The sequence below is a fragment of the Passer montanus genome, unplaced genomic scaffold (genome assembly GCF_014805655.1).
Source record: "Passer montanus isolate IOZ18808 unplaced genomic scaffold, ASM1480565v1 scaffold35, whole genome shotgun sequence".
NCBI lineage: Eukaryota > Metazoa > Chordata > Aves > Passeriformes > Passeridae > Passer > Passer montanus.
In genome coordinates, this window is record NW_024368263.1 from 5,113,201 (window position 1) to 5,130,174 (window position 16,974).

Genomic DNA, 16,974 nt, shown 5'->3' on the forward strand with positions numbered 1-16,974 from the left:
AGCTACGTCAGTCCCAAATGTTTGTTTATGCTTCAACTTGAGTGATAGTATGATTCTGAAGACATCTGGTCTGAAGGTTTGAATCAGTCTATTATCTGCTCACACATTCTCTGCATAACTCTTCTCCTGAGGGAAAGAAAATAGAAGGCCTTTTTTTCCACCTCAGGCTTCAGAGCTACACTGGGTATTTTAAACTTGTGAAAATAAAGCCTATCCCCTTATATTTAGCATGGCAAGCAAAGGTTTTTGGTGCCCAAGGTAAACTATTGTTTTTTAAAAGAAACAACTGCCCAGTACTGTTAATCTCAGAGGCAAGCACCCATTTTTCAAAGATTGTCTCTAACTTTGAGTACTTACTAATGGGGTTTAACTCTAGCAAAGCCAAACTATGACTACTGAGAAACACAGCAGAGTTTTCTATCAAATTAACAGAACCATACAAATGAAAGCCCAAATAATTCTCCTCCTTTCAGGACAAGTTAGTAGAAAACAGGATTATAAAGCATATTAAGCATAGTGTTAGGTAAGGACATAGATTAGCAAATGTCACTGCAAACAGGTGGTTCTGGCCTTGAGAAATGCCTAGAGCTCTTGTGGGCAGTGCCATGCTGAACACATGGTACCAGCATCACCAATTTGTAGGGCATGAAATGCATCCCTTCAACTGGAACATATGAAATAGGTAGTCATAGTTCACCATTGGCTCTCACATGAGGGAAGTGAGGAATTTCCTTGGAAATCTGAGTGTTGCCCAGCTGTACAGTATGTGCATTTTCCAGTGTTTTTTTAAAGATACCAAGACCCTAGAACCCAATCAGTTTTGTATACGCTGTATGGATTTACATCATTGCTCACTATGCTGTTTTGAAACTGCAAAAACCTGTAGGTTCTAATGGCAGCCACTATTTTTAGAACTACTCCAGGGAAACAACTGAACACGTAATGACAGAATGAAATTATGAGGGGAAGGCATTTATGGTTGGGCAATATAGCACAACCATGGGGAGGACGAAGGTGTGACTTGAGGGAACCTCACTGCTCTCCACAGCCACCTGAAATGTTGTGCTGAGGTGGGGATTGGGCTTTTCTACAGAGGACCAGGGGAAATGGCCAAGCTGAGACGAGGGAGAGTCAGATTGGAGCTCATCATCGTTCGGTGTGGGCAGGCTTTGGGAAGGGCTGCCCAGGGGTGTGCAGTCCCCACGGCCGGAGCTGCTCCGCAGGATCCGGACCTGCTGTGGGTGCTGTGGTTTATGGGCACAGCGGCAGTGCCGGTCCGACCGAGTGACCGTGAAGGCCTCTTCCAACTCTGGTGACTCCATGATTCTAGGGCAGAACGAAATTATGGGGGAAAACATTTCTGGTTGGGCAATAAAGACACAAACACCGCCGTCACTCGGCCCCAAGCCGGCGCGGCCTTCGCCTCGGGTCTGGGCCCGGCGGAGCTGCAGCCGGAGCGGAGCCGGAGCCGGAGCCGGAGCCGAGCCGGAGCCGGAGCCGGAGCCGAGCCGGAGCCGCTCCGCCAGGCACCGTGGACAGCTGGCGACATCGCGGCTGTCGCGACAGGCGGGGCGGGCGGCGCCCGTGTCCCGGCAACGGCCCCGCGCCGCTTCCGCTTCCGCCGCCCCGCGCATCCCGCGGCGCCGCTCCGAGCCCGCCGTGCGCCGGGGCGAGGGGCGGCCGGGGCCGTGCGGCCGCGTCCTCCCTGCGCCGGGGACAGCGGCAGGAGGGCAGCGGAGGAGCCCCGGCGGAACGCTGCCGTCGGCGCGATGCGGCGCAGGTCGGTGCCGAGCCCTGAGGAGGGGTTAGAAGATGGTGCGTGAAGCTGCGGCTGGGCTCCCTGAGCGAAGGGGCCGCTCCGGGGCTCGCCCCGCCGCCTGCCCGAGAGGTGCGCGGGCTTAGGCCGGGCATGGAGGGCTCGGGCGATGCCTCCCGGGCCGGCGCCGACTGGCGCCTGGCCGTGTGGACGCTGTGCTCCGTGCTGCTGCCCGTGCTCATCACGGCCTGGTGCAGCTTCCAGCGCTCGCGGCGGCAGCTGCTGATCCGGGACATCTTCCGCAAGAGCCAGCACGACTGGCGCTACACGGACCTGTTCGGGCAGCCCTCGTACTGCTGCGTGTGCGCCCAGCACATCCTGCGCGGCGCCTTCTGCGGCTGCTGCGGGCTGCGCGTCTGCGAGGCCTGCCTCAAGAAGGCGGAGCGGCGCTTCCTCTGCAAGGAGATCCTGGTGAGGGGCGCCCCGGGAGCGCCCGGCTCCATGCCGCACCACTGGGTCCGGGGCAATGTCCCGCTCTGCAGCTGCTGCGCGGTCTGCAGGCAGCAGTGCGGCACGCAGCCCAAGCTCTGCGACTACAGGTACTGCGAGGCGGTCTGGCCGGGTAGGAGCGCTGCGGTGTTGTGTTTTCCGCAGGGTTGTTGGGAGACCACACCCCAAAAGACATCCTGCAGTAGTCAGATAAGATAAACCAACTTTTAAGTGCTGTTAAACCAAAGTCAAAGAACCTGAAATTAAAATGGGTGCTTGTGAGTCAGGGATTAAGAGTGTGGCGTTGCATCTCACTCCACTCGTTCTCTTAATTGCATTACTCCAGCATGATGTGCAGGCTCCTGTATAATTATATATAAGAGACTCTCATTGTCCAAGGGAGTTTGTATTTTAGGGGATGATATTAGGAAGTTTCTGATAAATTCATTGGTTGTACACTGGATAGCCTGAGCAGTTTGATTGGCACAGCTTACAGTTCAGAGAACCAAAGTGTGCATCTCAAAATTGGCTTCTGCTCAGTGTAAATAGAGCAAGCAATGTTCTGTAGAGGTTTCAGGTTCATTTTTAAGGATGCTCAAAACAGCTAAAGGGAAGTATTGTAAGCTACTGCAATATATTGGTAAAGATTGTGGTTCAGAGTGTTTTAAAAATACGATAAATGGATTTGCACTGCCATTAGTAAGGCTGCTTGCAAAGTTGTTAGTGCCAAAATGCAATGGCAGGTGCCCCAGTGTGTTACTTCAGCCTACTTAGGGGATGTTTTCAACCTAGATTCTGCCAGCTTTTGCTTTGCTTCTATGTGACACTGTCAAACTGCTTGGTAAGTAAGCAGAATTACAGAGAAAAAGAGCACATGATCAGAAACAAAACCTTGAGAGTGTGTGTAGGAGAGGGAAGGGCAGGAATTTGGAGGCAAAGGGGAGAGGAAGGAAGAGAGAGTATAGGGCAAGCGTCATTGATACTCTAGTTGTGTGTTGGATTAGTCAGGAGGACTCCAAAAATAGCTTTCCCAGCTGCTTAAATCAAGGCTTTGGATGTAGTAAATGAGGATTAACATTCTGCAGAGGCTGGAAGTGGATATTGCAGTATTTCCTCTTGTTCTAGTCTTGTTTTCCAGGACAGCTTTTAGAATAGGTCATAAAGCAAAGCAGTTTTGCATAACTAAATCCCATCAGCCTTGTACAGTTCTGTATAACCTTTTAGATTTCAGGCTTAAAGGGGTATTATCAATCTTAAGGAATGCATTAATTCATTTCTTGTCTCACTGTATTGAATTGAGCTCCAGTGTTTTATCTTGAAGGATGGACAGGGGTTCAGGTTCCTTTTCAGGCTTTCAGTGTAACTGTTAATATTACAAACAGGAGCATATTTACAGCACCTATTTTTTAAATTAAAAAGAACTGAATTAATTTAAAATTTGGATTTTTTTCTCAGCAGAATTCAAATGCTTTCCTAGACCTGCAAGCACATGACCAGTTCATGTAATTTTCTATAGCAAATACATAGGCTTCCAGGGAATGAAAATATTACTTATAATGGTGCATGTAAGCATAAATACTTTGCCAAAAGTCTAAAATAAATGAGCAAAATCGATGTGCCTGTTTGAAGATTGTTTTCGTGTGTTTTGGTCTTTTCTCAGGTGTGTGTGGTGTCAGTACACTGTTCATGATGAATGCATGGTGGATTGTTTGAGGACTGAGGATTGTACATTTGGAGAATTCAGAGATTTAATTATTCCACCCTACTATTTGTCTGCAATCAACCAGATGCGTAAAGAGAAAAGAACCAACTATGAAAAGGTAATGGCCTGCTGCTTCTTGGGTTTAGAATATACCAAAAAAACCCAAACCCACAGACAGACCTTGAAACTCAATACATTGTGACAGTAGCAACTGTCATGTAAATGTTTCAAGATCTGTTAAGTACTTGCTGTGTTAATTCAGTGGTGTTTGTCATTTTATTAATGTCATTGTTGAAATACAAGCAGATGTGGATTTTTTTATTCCAAAATACTGAAATTTGTCTACCTTACTTCCTTGAATTTTTGTGAGTTTTTTAGTGCATTGTAGGGTTCATTGTCCTGAGCACTGCAGAATCTTCAGCCTTTATGTGTCAGGAGTATTTCTGTGTTGTCTGCTTCAAACTGACTGGTGACTTTCTCATTTCAGCCCTTGCAGGGGATGGAGCAGGGCTGTAAGCATTTTCAAACGTGCAGTATTTTTGTGACAGGCTGGTTTTTACCTTTTGCAGGTGGGCCCTTACTGCAGGAAACACTGGATGCCAGTAATGGTGCTGGCTAACACTCGTAGTGGAAACAACATGGGTGAAACTTTACTAGGAGAATTTAAAATGCTGCTGAACCCCGTTCAGGTATTTACAGTGCAAAGCCACCATAATAAATAAATAAATTTAGAGCAGAATAGATGGCATCTTGCTTACACAATGGCAATAGGGTCTTGTGGAAGATCAGTAAAGAAAACAAATTCATGCAGTTTGTTCTTTTAGCAAGGTACAGCTTCACAGAGAGCAACAAAATGTGCAGAGGCTTCTCCCAGCCCCAAGTTTGTTAGGATTCTAATACCAGTCCATTTTTTTTTTGCTTACAGTAATACATGCATTCATAATAATTCAGTCAGAAGTATCTGACTTTTGAAACAGTGTACCCTTTTTAGAAAATGAGCCATTTAAATCTTCTTTATAGGAAAGTTGTATTTGAATCCTCACTTTATTTGTGGAAATGTCTGCCTTGACAGTTTTGCTTTGTGTGGTTGCTTTCCCCTTAAACTCCACTGGGATGGCTCAGGATGTTGTGTAAGGCAGACAGTTGTTCTTGGATTTCCTGGCTGCACCTTAATACTCTTCCTTTGAAGTTCAAAACCCAGCTGTAAAATACAGCCCAAGAGAAATCACTGTGGTTTTGTCTCAAATGCATCCCAATAAGGCTTTAAAGAATAAACCTCTTTGTGTGCTGAGTATTTTAAAGTTACTTTTATCTGAAGTCTTTCATCTTTACAGAATTCATCATCATGCTTCTAGATACAGACTTCTCCAAGGGTTCTGTCAGCTCAGTTTATCAATGCCATTTAATCCTAGGGAGGCACCTGGTGCTCTGTCGTGAATTTGGGAAACAAATCCTGCTCATGAAAGTCAAGACAACTCATTTGCTAATGTAATATTGCAAACGGGGAATCTTTGTTTTACATTAGAGTTAACTTCTTGAAATTGTTTATCTGTGAGCCAAATCCTGAGTCCTGTTCTGTGAACTTACAGAATTCCTTATTTTCCTTTTTTCTAGGTTTTTGATCTCAGCAAAATTGCACCTGCTAAAGCTCTCCAGCTCTGCACTTGGCTGCCTTGCAATGCTGTCAGGGTTCTGGTCTGTGGTGGGGATGGCACAGTGGGCTGGGTCCTGGATGCAATTGATGAAATGAAGATAAAGGTATTGTGTTTTAAATTAAAAGGTGAAATGAGTTTTGATGTTGCCAAAGTTCTACCTCTCATCTCTTACCTGCATTTATTGCCTTCATCTTCCTGAATAGGCTTACAGAGGAATATTTGCATAATTGCTTATTCATATTGGGAAAGGGTATGGGAAATGCATCTTATTATTCCTTGTAGTTCAGGGAGAATATGAACACTTTAGATTTTAAATTATATTGGTAGTAGTTCTTTACTGCAAAACAAGGAGAGAACAAGCTGCTGGCTATTTTCTGCATTGTTATTTCCTCTTTGTCTGAACAGATTTATATTGTCATAAATGGTATTGCTGATATTGGCTAGTGTGCTCTGAGTGCTCCCTTCTCCCAGCACACTCAATCTTTTATAATAACCTCATAATTTTGCCAGCTGTTCTGGTTATGTTGCCAGTGCATGAGTGAGTGCAGTCATTTGCTTCTGCTCCTTGCCATATGTTCTGAAGAGTCTGTCTGTCTGCAGCCTTGCCCATTAGCTGCAAATAGAGGAGAAAAAAAATAACTCTGTTTATTGTGGATTTGAAATGGAAGATATTCTCATTTATGGGATGCTCCTAAGAACTCCTGAGAGAATTAAGAATGGAAAATAATTTTAATAAGCTTTAGTGCTTTACCTAATAAACTTTTTCTCTAGTGCTGAAAGAAAGGATTTATATTAAAGTTTTTTATTGCAGCTTTCTTGTTAATACATAAAATGTTGTAGCTGAAGGCCATTGTTACAACTTCACACATAGTCCAACAACCTCTTTGAGAATTATTGTGTGCTGATAAAGTAGAAATAAAGTACCTATTAAGGTTAATGAATATGAGTATATGGTTGTGTGGTCCTGTGCACTTGATATATTGTCCCTTAGTGCTGATATAGTTGATGAAATCTGTGTTTTTCTTTGTTCTGTTCAAATTGAGTCGTTGGTGTTAGGTAAACTGTGGAGATTAATCAGAAAAACCTTTTTCTTATCAGCAGTAGGTTATTTGCTCCCTTCATTTATCTCGACTCTCAAATACAGGTTGATGCCTGGCTGATAACCTTTCTGGATAAAACAGTAACCAAGGTGCCAGTTTACTACAAGTGCTTTCCACAGCTGAATTGCAGAGGCCATAGTACAGCTGAAATAGTTGTTCACCCTCCTGTGAACAAGTCCTTTGCTGAGGTGGCTGTTCTGAGCAGCTCCTGTCACTGTGCTCCATCTGTGGGTGACAGTGTGAAACTGAGACACTGACTCTGCTCCTTTGAGCATCTGTATTTCTGCGTGTGCTTGAGCACTGGTACTCCGTGCATCTGTTGTTCAGACCTAACCTCACCTCAGTCTTGGGAGCCTTTTGGTGTCTTGTTGCAGTTCACAGCCCTGTGTGTTACATCTCTCAGTGTTCGTGTCACTTCCCAGATCCAAGCATCATCCCTGGGAAGGAATACTCTGCTCAGTATTCATAATGTGTTGCTCCCATATTGTGTTTGTATTCTCTTCTCACAATGCTTTAACATTTCCTTCCTTCACCTTATGTCTGGGTAAGTAGCTCAATGTGCCAGCTGCTGTGCCAGCCCCAGAGCTCTGCTCTGTGGGACAGGCTGCTGGGAAGGTGAATTGATCTAATCTGAGCACTGGGGATGGAAGGGAGACAATGAGTGCTGAAGCAGGAGCTAATATGCAGTGGTTTTGTATCCTAGGGGCAAGAACGATATATTCCACAAGTTGCAATTTTACCTCTGGGAACAGGGAATGACCTGTCTAATACACTGGGCTGGGGTGCAGGTTATGCTGGAGAAGTGCCTGTAGAGCAGATCTTACGAAATGTCATGGAGGCAGATGGAATCAAACTAGACAGGTAAGGAACAGTGAAAAGACAAAATGTGTAGAACCAAACACTGCTGTAGCTCTACTGATAGACCATGGCAGCAGCTTCTTTACATAAACACAAGTATTGCCAGAAGGAACTACAACCTTACTGAGGTCTGAATTTAGTCTTTTTGTTGTTCTACAGGGCTTAACTCTCATAATTTAATTAAATTTGAGTATTTGCCTTAATCCCAGTATAGATATGAGATTCCTAGCTACAGCTTTGATTCTGAGGACTGTCTGTCTCAAATCTAAATACCAACTGTTGTTTTTCAGGTGGAAGGTTCAAGTAACAAACAAAGGATACTACAACTTAAGGAAACCAAAGGTATGGTTTGCAAGTATGAATGTGAATTCTATGGAATACCTGTATGTAATTTTGTTGTTATTATCAACTTCTCATTAAACACTCTGAATTTTAAACCTTAATAATGTTTTTTAATAAGGCATAATTGGAAGTTCTGTCTTACAGGTATTCACAATGAACAACTACTTCTCTGTAGGACCTGATGCTCTTATGGCTTTGAATTTCCATGCCCATCGTGAGAAAACTCCCTCTCTGTTTTCCAGCAGAATCATCAATAAGGTGTGTTTGCTAAAGGGGCATTTCCTCCTTGGAGTTGTTGATTTGACCTCAGGCTATTTTTAGGTTCACATTCCTTTACCACTACTTTTCTTCTTGCCATTTTAAGAGTTTGAATAAACTTTTCTTAGGGAAGGGGATTCCATGGTAGAATATGTTGGCAAGCCTACTCATGAGTGTTCTGCCTTGCCTCTGCTTGCTTACAAAATTTGCTGTTTGCTCAGTTTTTGCTCAGAATTTCTCATTTGCTCTGAAACTTCATGAGTTAAGTGCTTATTCCCTTTTCAAGTGGAAATCTAGTTTCTTATGCAAGTTGTAGCTCCTCTCATGGGGAAGGCTTAGTTCAAGGATGTGCAAATATATTATATGTATGTTTTAGATAAGGTTTGCATGGCCCTAACTATACATAAATATTTCAAATAGTTTTCCTATGTTACATCTTTTTCTAAAAATATTTTCTTTTCTCCCTGTTTTGTTTGGGATTTTTTTGTAGGCTGTTTATTTTTTTTATGGAACCAAAGACTGCTTAGTACAACAATGTAAAGATCTTAACAAAAAAGTTGAGGTAAGTTTTTTTACTTGCTTATTCTCTGGATAGTCAGTGAAGTGCAAAAACTTACCTTGTGAAAGAAAAGGAGAGAAGCTTTGCTCCTCACAATATTTGCACTTAATGATATTTGTGTGAGGGTGGCTATGACCTTGGAGTATTTTTGTGTTCCTTTTGCTGTCTGCAGCTTACTTCATGGAATTCATGTCTTGGGGCTTACTGAAAATTCCTGATTTTTTTTTCTGGCCTTGACTCAGTTCTGTGAGTGCAAGCACTGATATTCAGCTATAATTTGCCATAGCACTAGAGGCTTACATAAGTGAGAGTTCCTTTTTTCTTTTCTCTACTAATAGAAATTTACTATCTGATGTCTTGTGAAATCAGAAGGATTTTTTTAATATGGAAAGAAAACACATTTTCTTGGTGCAGGGCCAATTTTTCTATAAGTGGAAGCCTATTAAATGCATAAAGTGAATAAGTTTTATTGAAGTACTGAATTTGATCCACAGTAATTAACTTCTGCTTGTCTTTTAAAGCTAGAGTTGGATGGTGAGAGGATTGAGTTGCCCAATTTGGAAGGCATCATTGTGCTGAATATTGGATACTGGGGAGGTGGCTGCAGGCTCTGGGAAGGAATGGGGGATGAACCTTATCCTTTGGCAAGGTACAGAGGGCATTTTTTGCTCTGTTTTTTCCTTTAATAGTTCTTGCAGTGTAAGGAATTCCCTCAGCAGGCTGTGCTTGTCTGCAGGCTGGGAGGGTTCCTTGGGACAGGCTATCTCACATTTGTTTATTTTCCTTGATTTGGAGACTGGGAGTAAAGGCATCCTACACATCAAGGGGGTTTTAAGACTTGCTCAAAATGTCTGGCATGACAGACAGCAGAAGCATTGGAGAGGGTATTAATGATAAAGTGAGCCTTCAAAAAGTAGAAGATGGATCCATTTCAGAATCTAAATTACCACATCTCATTAGAGGTTAAAATGGAAAGTAAAAACAAAACATGTCCCAACATTTTGACTCCCATGTACAATACCAAAGAGAAAAAGAAAAGAATTTCAAACAGTGATTATTCCCTGTTGTGACTTTCTTCTTCAGAAGGCATCTATATAAATATACTCATAGTTTTGTTACAAGGCTTACAGTGCTGAATTTCTAAAAAATACTTGGGCAAGGTCCTTTACTCAGATCTAAAAAATTAAGCCATTAAAAAATTTTCCTTTTGATGAATATCTGAGTAAAAAGACAGAAAATTGTACAAGTTTATGGAAGAGAAATCCACTGTGAGCCTTAAACGTGCACAATGAGCCTTGGAAAGTCATACATCCATGATTTCCAGAGGCCAGCTCGGGTGTGCTGACTGGTGAATTGCTCCATAGCTGTGGGGTTTGATGGCTTTCTTTGCTGTTCAGTGGGATTTGTTCTCCAGCACAAATACATAAATGTAGTGGTAGCACATTTGTCTTCTCTCTGGGAATAGCAATAAGAGGATGTAGTGTTGGGGCAGATATGCTGGAGCTCATCAGCATCACTGAAAGAAATCTCATTTTTTTATTTCATAGACATGATGATGGACTTCTGGAAGTTGTTGGTGTTCATGGTTCTTTCCACTGTGCCCAGATCCAGGTGAAGCTGGCAAATCCTGTTCGCCTAGGGCAGGCACACACAGTGAGGGTAAGTGCTGCCTGGGGACTGTTCTCCTAATTTTTTTTTAATACACAATACAGAATCTCAAGCACTCAGCTGCTTGAATCAGATCTGAAGTTGCTGTTTGCAGTTGAGATGGATATTTCTCTTTGCTTAGTAAAAACTTATTGTGTTATAATACACAGACCTGTGTTGCTGTGGTTGGTGGCCTGTGAGTGCCACTCACAGTTTCTCCCTGGCAGGCTGTGAATGTGTATTGCAGTTGTAAAAGGTGAAGTTAGAGCTGCTGTGATTGTGCTGCTGTGTTTGGTGGCAGCTGTTTTGATTGCTGTGGTTGTGTTGTTGTGTTTGGCACCAGCTGATCCTGAAGAGCTCCAAGATGCCCATGCAGGTGGATGGGGAGCCCTGGGCACAGGGGCCCTGCACTGTCACCATCACTCACAAGACCCACGCCCTGATGCTGTACCACTCTGGGGAGCAGACAGATGATGATGATGCCTCCAGCCTGTCAGAGTGACACCAGAGCAGGGAGCAGGTGGATCCAGACCTGGAGATTTTGTGCAATTGGAATTTCTTGTGCAGCAGTGAGGAACTTCAGCTCGTTAAAACATCGATGTCTGATCAGGACTGAGCTTTATGAACTAAGGTTCATACTTGTGAATGAACTGGAGCTGAGGAGAAAGCCATGCTTCTGCACTCATGGAAACTTTCACAGCTGAATTACTACAACTGGTTTGCTTTTGGGTTGGTGGGGATGCCCTCCAGCCTTTCCAGCTCTAATGGCTGGAAAGGGACAGATGCTGCACCCCTTCCTTGCTGTGCAGTCAGGTCTTCTGCACACACACAGCACCATGTTTCAGAGAGATGTTTCATACCCTTGGAAAGGGGAACAGCTGGGGGTTTGACCTGCTTCCACCTGCCCCAGACCAAGCAGAACATGGGTGGATGCTCTGACAGCAGCCTGCTCCTGGCTGCCATCTCTGCTTGGGAGCAAGAGCAGTAACTCTGTGCACCTGCTTGTGCAGTCATTTCTAATAAGCTTCACTGGGAGAGTAGAGGATCTAGGAGCTCTGGGGAAGGTACTCAGCAAGAAAATTGCTTTTGGACCAAAGGTTTCTGGAAATGTTATTTAAAAAATTACCTTTTTCAGTGGCTTTGTAAGCCAAAGAGTACCCTGAGGTCTTGAGTCCCCAACATACAATTCAAAATACTTGTACCATGACTTGCACTGATTGATCCTGTAACTTGACTTTGCTTCAGTTCAGTGAGAGATTAATTCTAGATTTTGCAAATAGCAACATCATAGTTTTTGGCCAGGGTTTTTGGAGGAAGACTTGGACAAAGGAGCATCTTTATTAGCTGTTTAGAGAGAAGGGTTTAAAAGAAAGGAGGTTCAGAACACCTACAGCAGCACACAGGGACTGTCAGCTTGGCGTGTCTGAAGCTTCTCAGGTTAAAAGCTTCTCAGGTGAAAACATCTTCATGGTTAACAAAAGTAAAATATCTTACTCCTGTTCTTTTTATTGTAAGAATTTTAAGCCTGCAGCAGGTGAGAACTGAATTGAGGTTTAAAATATCTCACTGAGTAAATTCAGTTTAGTTACTGAAGGTGCTCTTCCAAGTAGGAAGAGAATTTATCCTGTGTAAGCCAAGTTTGTAAGAAGGTGAGAGCTTTGGTCTGAACTTGGAATGTTGCTGCTTTTGTCACAATCCCCCAGGTTTTAATTTTTTTTTTCTTTATGCTGACTGAAAATGAGACCATTGGGTAAAGTAGGCTGTGTTTCTAGAGTTTTTTTAGATGAAACCATTTTTTGGAAATCTGTAAAATGATGTTTGCATTAACAGTGAACAATCTATTTATATTTTAAAATAATTTATTGAAACTTGGCAACGTCAGTATTTTTAAAACCTTCAACTGTAATCCTCTTTGGAAAGCATTTTTAACTTGATGGTATTCCTTGTAGAAAGTGTATGTACTAGAACTTCAATACTACTGATTCTCAGTGAATTTGTAGCAGTCTGAAAATGTGATTAGAGTGTAATGAACTGTAAAGCAGAAGCCATTTGTAAATTCCATATTCATTAGCCTTATACACATAACTTTAATTATTTTATTGTATGTAAATATAGATGAAAAATAATAGTAAAATATATGTAAAAAGTGTTTAAAAACCCTAAGTATGCTATGCTAGATGAATCCATTAACTTTCTTTTTTAGTTATGAGCTTCAATTTCTATTAGCTTCAAAAATCTTACCAGTTATTATTTTTTTAATAATTTGTAACCATCAGCACCCTAAAAGTATTTAAGTTCTGTGCTGTAGTTCTTACATAATTGTTGTTTACAAACAAATGAGGAATCTCTGGGAAAGCAGGGTATGTGCTCTGAAAAGCAGTATCTGAAGTGACACCACTGGCTACTTTAAACTATTCATAATGCAGTTTAGACTTCCCTGAAGTTGATCAGATAATTATTCAAATTGGTTTATAGCCCAAGAACCTTTAACTGTTGAAAAACTTTACTCTTTTGACTGCTGACATCTAGAAAAGAAATAATTGATGCCAAGGTTGGAAGTCGCCCTGTGTTCCCACTGCAGCTTGCCATGAGTTCAGTCCAGCATGTGTGAAATCCTCTGGAAAGGGTAAATCCATCATTCCTGCTGGAGAAACAAAGTGAAGGTAGTGTCTAACTGGGTGCTTGTTTGGGAAAACCACTGCTGAATGATCCTGGTTTTGGAGGTGAAGAAGTTTGTGTCTCACCAATGCACTGTAAGTGGTGGCAGTGAATGTGGCCGTGGTGGCTGTGGGGAGGCCTCTTGTGAAACTGTATTTGTGGTTTGGAGAACATTCTGTAAGGCTGCAGTGTCCATTGTGACTCTGTAGCTGTCATTTGTGTGGCAGAAAAAGGGCTTGTAAAACACAGTTAGCCCTGGAGTCTGGGAAGCCTTGCTGTTTCCAGCTGATCTTTGCTCTCAGTGTTTCCTCCTTTCTGCTGTGCTGCAAATTGGGTTAAAGCCTGTCTGGAATGACTTGGTGGAGCCGTTTCCAGTTTTAGCCCCAGTCTGGCCTCAGCAGTGGGCTCCAGGATTGTCTGGCACAGCAGTCTGGGCTTGGCTCATTTGGAGCAGAGCTGGAGCTGCCCAGAGCTGTGGTGTGCATCTGTAAACTGCTCCCTGCTTTTTAAACGTAGGTGCACAGAGCCCCATTGCAAACAGCTCCTCCATGCAAGGAGTTACTCCTTGTAGAGTAACCCCCACAGCCTGTTCTGTGTCTGGAGAGGGGACTCTGCAGCTGAGCTCCTGTGCTGCACTGGAGAGTTTTCCCTGATCCCGTTAATCATAAACATTGGAAAAATAGAGAAAACAATATTTTAAAAAGCCAAATAACAAACTGTTTCTTCTGCCAGTATATTATAGCTTTGTGTAAAATGTACAGGGTAAACAATAACACTGATTGTCAAGCAGTTTGAAGTGAGTCCATGAAGTTTATTTTTTAGTTGTATTGCTGCATCCAGTAGCAAGTTTGGTCAGTTTCTGATAACTTTCTTTAAGGTAGGTTCTCAGTCCTGTGACAGGCAATACAAAAAGCATAAATCTGCGTGGAGAGCCTTTCTGTGGCTCAGCTCCTTGCCTGGCTCCATTGTACTTGTTCACTCAGGTTGAGAGGATGTGCTGGGCATTTTTATGTGCACAGAACCTCCTGTCACTTTGTCAGACAAGAAAATTGGAATGGCTTCACAGAGCTGTTCTTGGCCCAGTGACCCACCTGGTTGGTTTTTCCAGCCACCATCACCACTAAAGGTTCCCCAATACCCCTGGCCTGTATTGAAAGTACAATCTTTGTTCTCATTGCTGCTGGGGAGGAACGTCCCTTTTCTCCACAGGTTCTGAGAACTGATCCTTGAAGGGTTTGGTTTCAGTCTGGCCAATTCCTTCTGGTTGTGTGCTACATTGCACTGAAGCTTTTACAGTGTGTGTTACTGTATCTCAGTGGTTAAATAAAAAGCTCTGCACCTTCAGCTGTGATCAGCACAATGGCATCAGTGTTAGGGTAGTTACTGGTTTTTACCTGGCAACAAATGCTTTTGGTAGAGCAGCACTGTAACCCAGTTATTCTCTGGGGAAGAGCAGGACACTTAAAATCTGCATGTGTTCTTACTGTAATGACTACTAGCAGTTTTCTTTGTTTTGGAAAATAAAAAATGAAGTCTTCAGTTGGAATTAAATTAGACTGTCTTCAAAAATGCTAGGATGTAACTGATTCTTTTGAATGTCAACCACTTAATTAAAGATGCAGGTTTCTTCTGAGAAATGAGAGGTGCTTCTTGAACAAAGCAGCAGAATCCACTTCTTCCTGTGCTAATTAAGTAAATGGAGAGAATTTACACTTTCTTTGTTTCAGCAATGTTGAGGCCACAGTTCTCAAGCACGACGTGATCATGATTTTATCATCTAAGAGTGCTGAATACCCAATTCAGGCTTTGGGCATCTCAGGGAGATACTTCAAGCTGGAATAAAGCCACATGCCTTGACTAAACCTAGTTGTGTTGTGCAGACTGACCTTAGCTGAGGATCTGGCCCTTAACTGTTCAAAAGTATGAATGTGCTCAAAATTGTACTTTTTAATACTGCCCTGTGTCCTGTGCTGTCCCCCTACTGCTGTGTGTAATTAATTCTTTGCATTGTTTAATTTGCAACTTGTTTGTAGATTTCAGCATAAAAATAGTTTTCTTTTTAAGATTATGTAGGAACTTACATTGTATGTGAGTTTATTGCATTCTGTACCTTCAAGGTTTACATCCCTCAAAAGCCATTTTGTCTGCTACAAACTGCTGTAATCCTTTGAGTACCTCCAGCCATCCTCTCTTTCTAGGATTTTTGTAGTTAAACAGAATGGATTTTTATTTTTGTAGCTTGTAACTTCAGTATGTATAGTAATTGTTTAGTAAGTAGTGATCAGAATACTGTAAAATGTTGCTTTTAAGAGCTGTAACTTTTAATTAGTAATTGCTACTTACAAGGAAATGTCAGCATGGTAACAGTTTTAAAAAGTATATTCTTTAGCTACACATGCTGTGATGCTGCCACGTGGGATTTATATTGAATGTTTGTCTATATGTTATAAAGTGGCGCTAAACAAGGAAAAAATGAGCCTAAAGTGCAATAAATAGCTCAAAAAATAGAATTCGTAACATTTTAGGCAGTTTTCAATTGAGAAAGGTGACATTTGGGATTCAGTATGTTTTTATTTCCCACAGAGCAGTGGGAGTGATCAGGGGACTCTTGGCAGATCAGTTGTTTCCTTATGGTGTAGCTGGAGCTCTGTATTTCGTGCCCAGCTGTGAGCAGACACTGCACCATTCCTGCCCCTCAGAGAGCAAAACCCAGAGCAAGCCCGTGGCTCTCAGCTGTACAGGGTGTGAGCTCTTGCTTGCATGAAAGAACCAGTTACCGTGATCTTGGACCTCCAGAATAAATGTTTAAATCAAAATTGGCAATTTTTACCTTGACATCAAGCCATGTTTTCAAACCTCAAACTGGTTTTCCTGTGGTTTTGAAGAGAGGGCAGGCTGAAATGGAAGGGTAAGGAGGTAATCCCTTAAAAGTCATTGTTATAAAAGCAGAGACATCTGGTTTTATTTGCTGCAGAGGCAGTGAGTGTGCTTTTGTCTCATACAGATTGGATGGTTAGTGCAGTGGTTAGATGGGCACAGTGTGTGGTTTGGGCCAGGTTCAGCCTGAGAAGCTGCAGCTTCAGTGGAGCCACAGAACTGCCCTGTTCTGTGGGTGCTGCACATTATGGGGAAACTGAAAACTTGAGTTGGTTGTACCATGGCCTCTCTCTGTGACTTACACTCCCTAAAATTCTCTATGGAGAAACATCTGCTCTATATTCTTCATAAAAATTGGTAAATACAGATTTTTCACAGCACTGGCTCTGTTACTGATTTTCCTAATGCATCTGTTTGTCTTGTTATTTGTACTGTATTTCTCTGTAGATTTAAGGGTGTGGATTAAAGTATTTAAACTCAGCTTTTCCTTTTCCTCACTATGCATAAAAACAAATGTGAGTCTTCAACTCTGCAGCAGCCCCGGGATGAGGATGACTGCCTGGCTCTGGGAGGGCTGCAGCCGGATGAGTTTAGGCTTATTTTTGAGAACAAAGTTGTATTTTGTTTAACTCTGTGGCCATGCTACTGCCCAAAATTCCTGCTGAAAAATTTGAGCATCTCAAACCTCAACACGTGGGAAAAATTCTAGACAGCATAGTAATGTCTCTGGAGGTAAAACTAACACTGGTGACCTGCAAAGATCTCTCGGCAGCTGTTTGCCTGCTCCTGGTTCATTCTTGAGCCCTGGGAGGAGCTGAGGTTGTGTGGCTTTGCAATAGGTGTGGTTAAAATGGTTTGAATTCCCAGGCTTCAACGGTAATGTTGAATAAATATATAAATAATGTTGAATAAAGCAGCTTCTGCTGCTGCACTTTATTTACTCGAAGAGGGGAAGGAGCCCTACAAACCCTTACCTGTGGTGAGCAGTTCCAAGTAAGGTTTAACAGGAGATGTTTTGGTGTCAGTAGGAACTGGAGATGGGGCCGAGGTGCTGCTGAGAGCAAATCAGCAAA

At 42.6% G+C, this 16,974-nt stretch overlaps 1 protein-coding gene across 1 annotated transcript; it reads left to right on the top strand.

Moving 5' to 3' along the window:
• Positions 1 to 1,659: 1,659 nt before the first annotated feature.
• On the top strand, positions 1,660 to 16,381 carry DGKE (diacylglycerol kinase epsilon). The gene is made up of 11 exons (XM_039715931.1): positions 1,660 to 2,355; positions 3,906 to 4,065; positions 4,517 to 4,636; positions 5,562 to 5,705; positions 7,406 to 7,563; positions 7,851 to 7,902; positions 8,047 to 8,160; positions 8,651 to 8,722; positions 9,241 to 9,368; positions 10,267 to 10,378; positions 10,710 to 16,381. The coding sequence occupies exons 1-11, from the start codon at positions 1,910 to 1,912 to the stop codon at positions 10,866 to 10,868; spliced, it is 1,665 nt and encodes a 554-aa protein (XP_039571865.1). The 5' UTR covers positions 1,660 to 1,909; the 3' UTR covers positions 10,869 to 16,381.
• Positions 16,382 to 16,974: the final 593 nt, after the last annotated feature.

Excerpts from the sequence above, each read along its gene's own strand:
- DGKE (XM_039715931.1), top strand. The coding sequence starts at position 1,910 with ATGGAGGGCTCGGGCGATGCCTCCCGGGCCGGCGCCGACTGGCGCCTG. Across the intron at positions 2,356-3,905 it reads CCCAAGCTCTGCGACTACAG|GTGTGTGTGGTGTCAGTACA; the intron begins GTACTGCGAGGC and ends GTCTTTTCTCAG. Across the intron at positions 8,161-8,650 it reads CCAGCAGAATCATCAATAAG|GCTGTTTATTTTTTTTATGG; the intron begins GTGTGTTTGCTA and ends ATTTTTTTGTAG.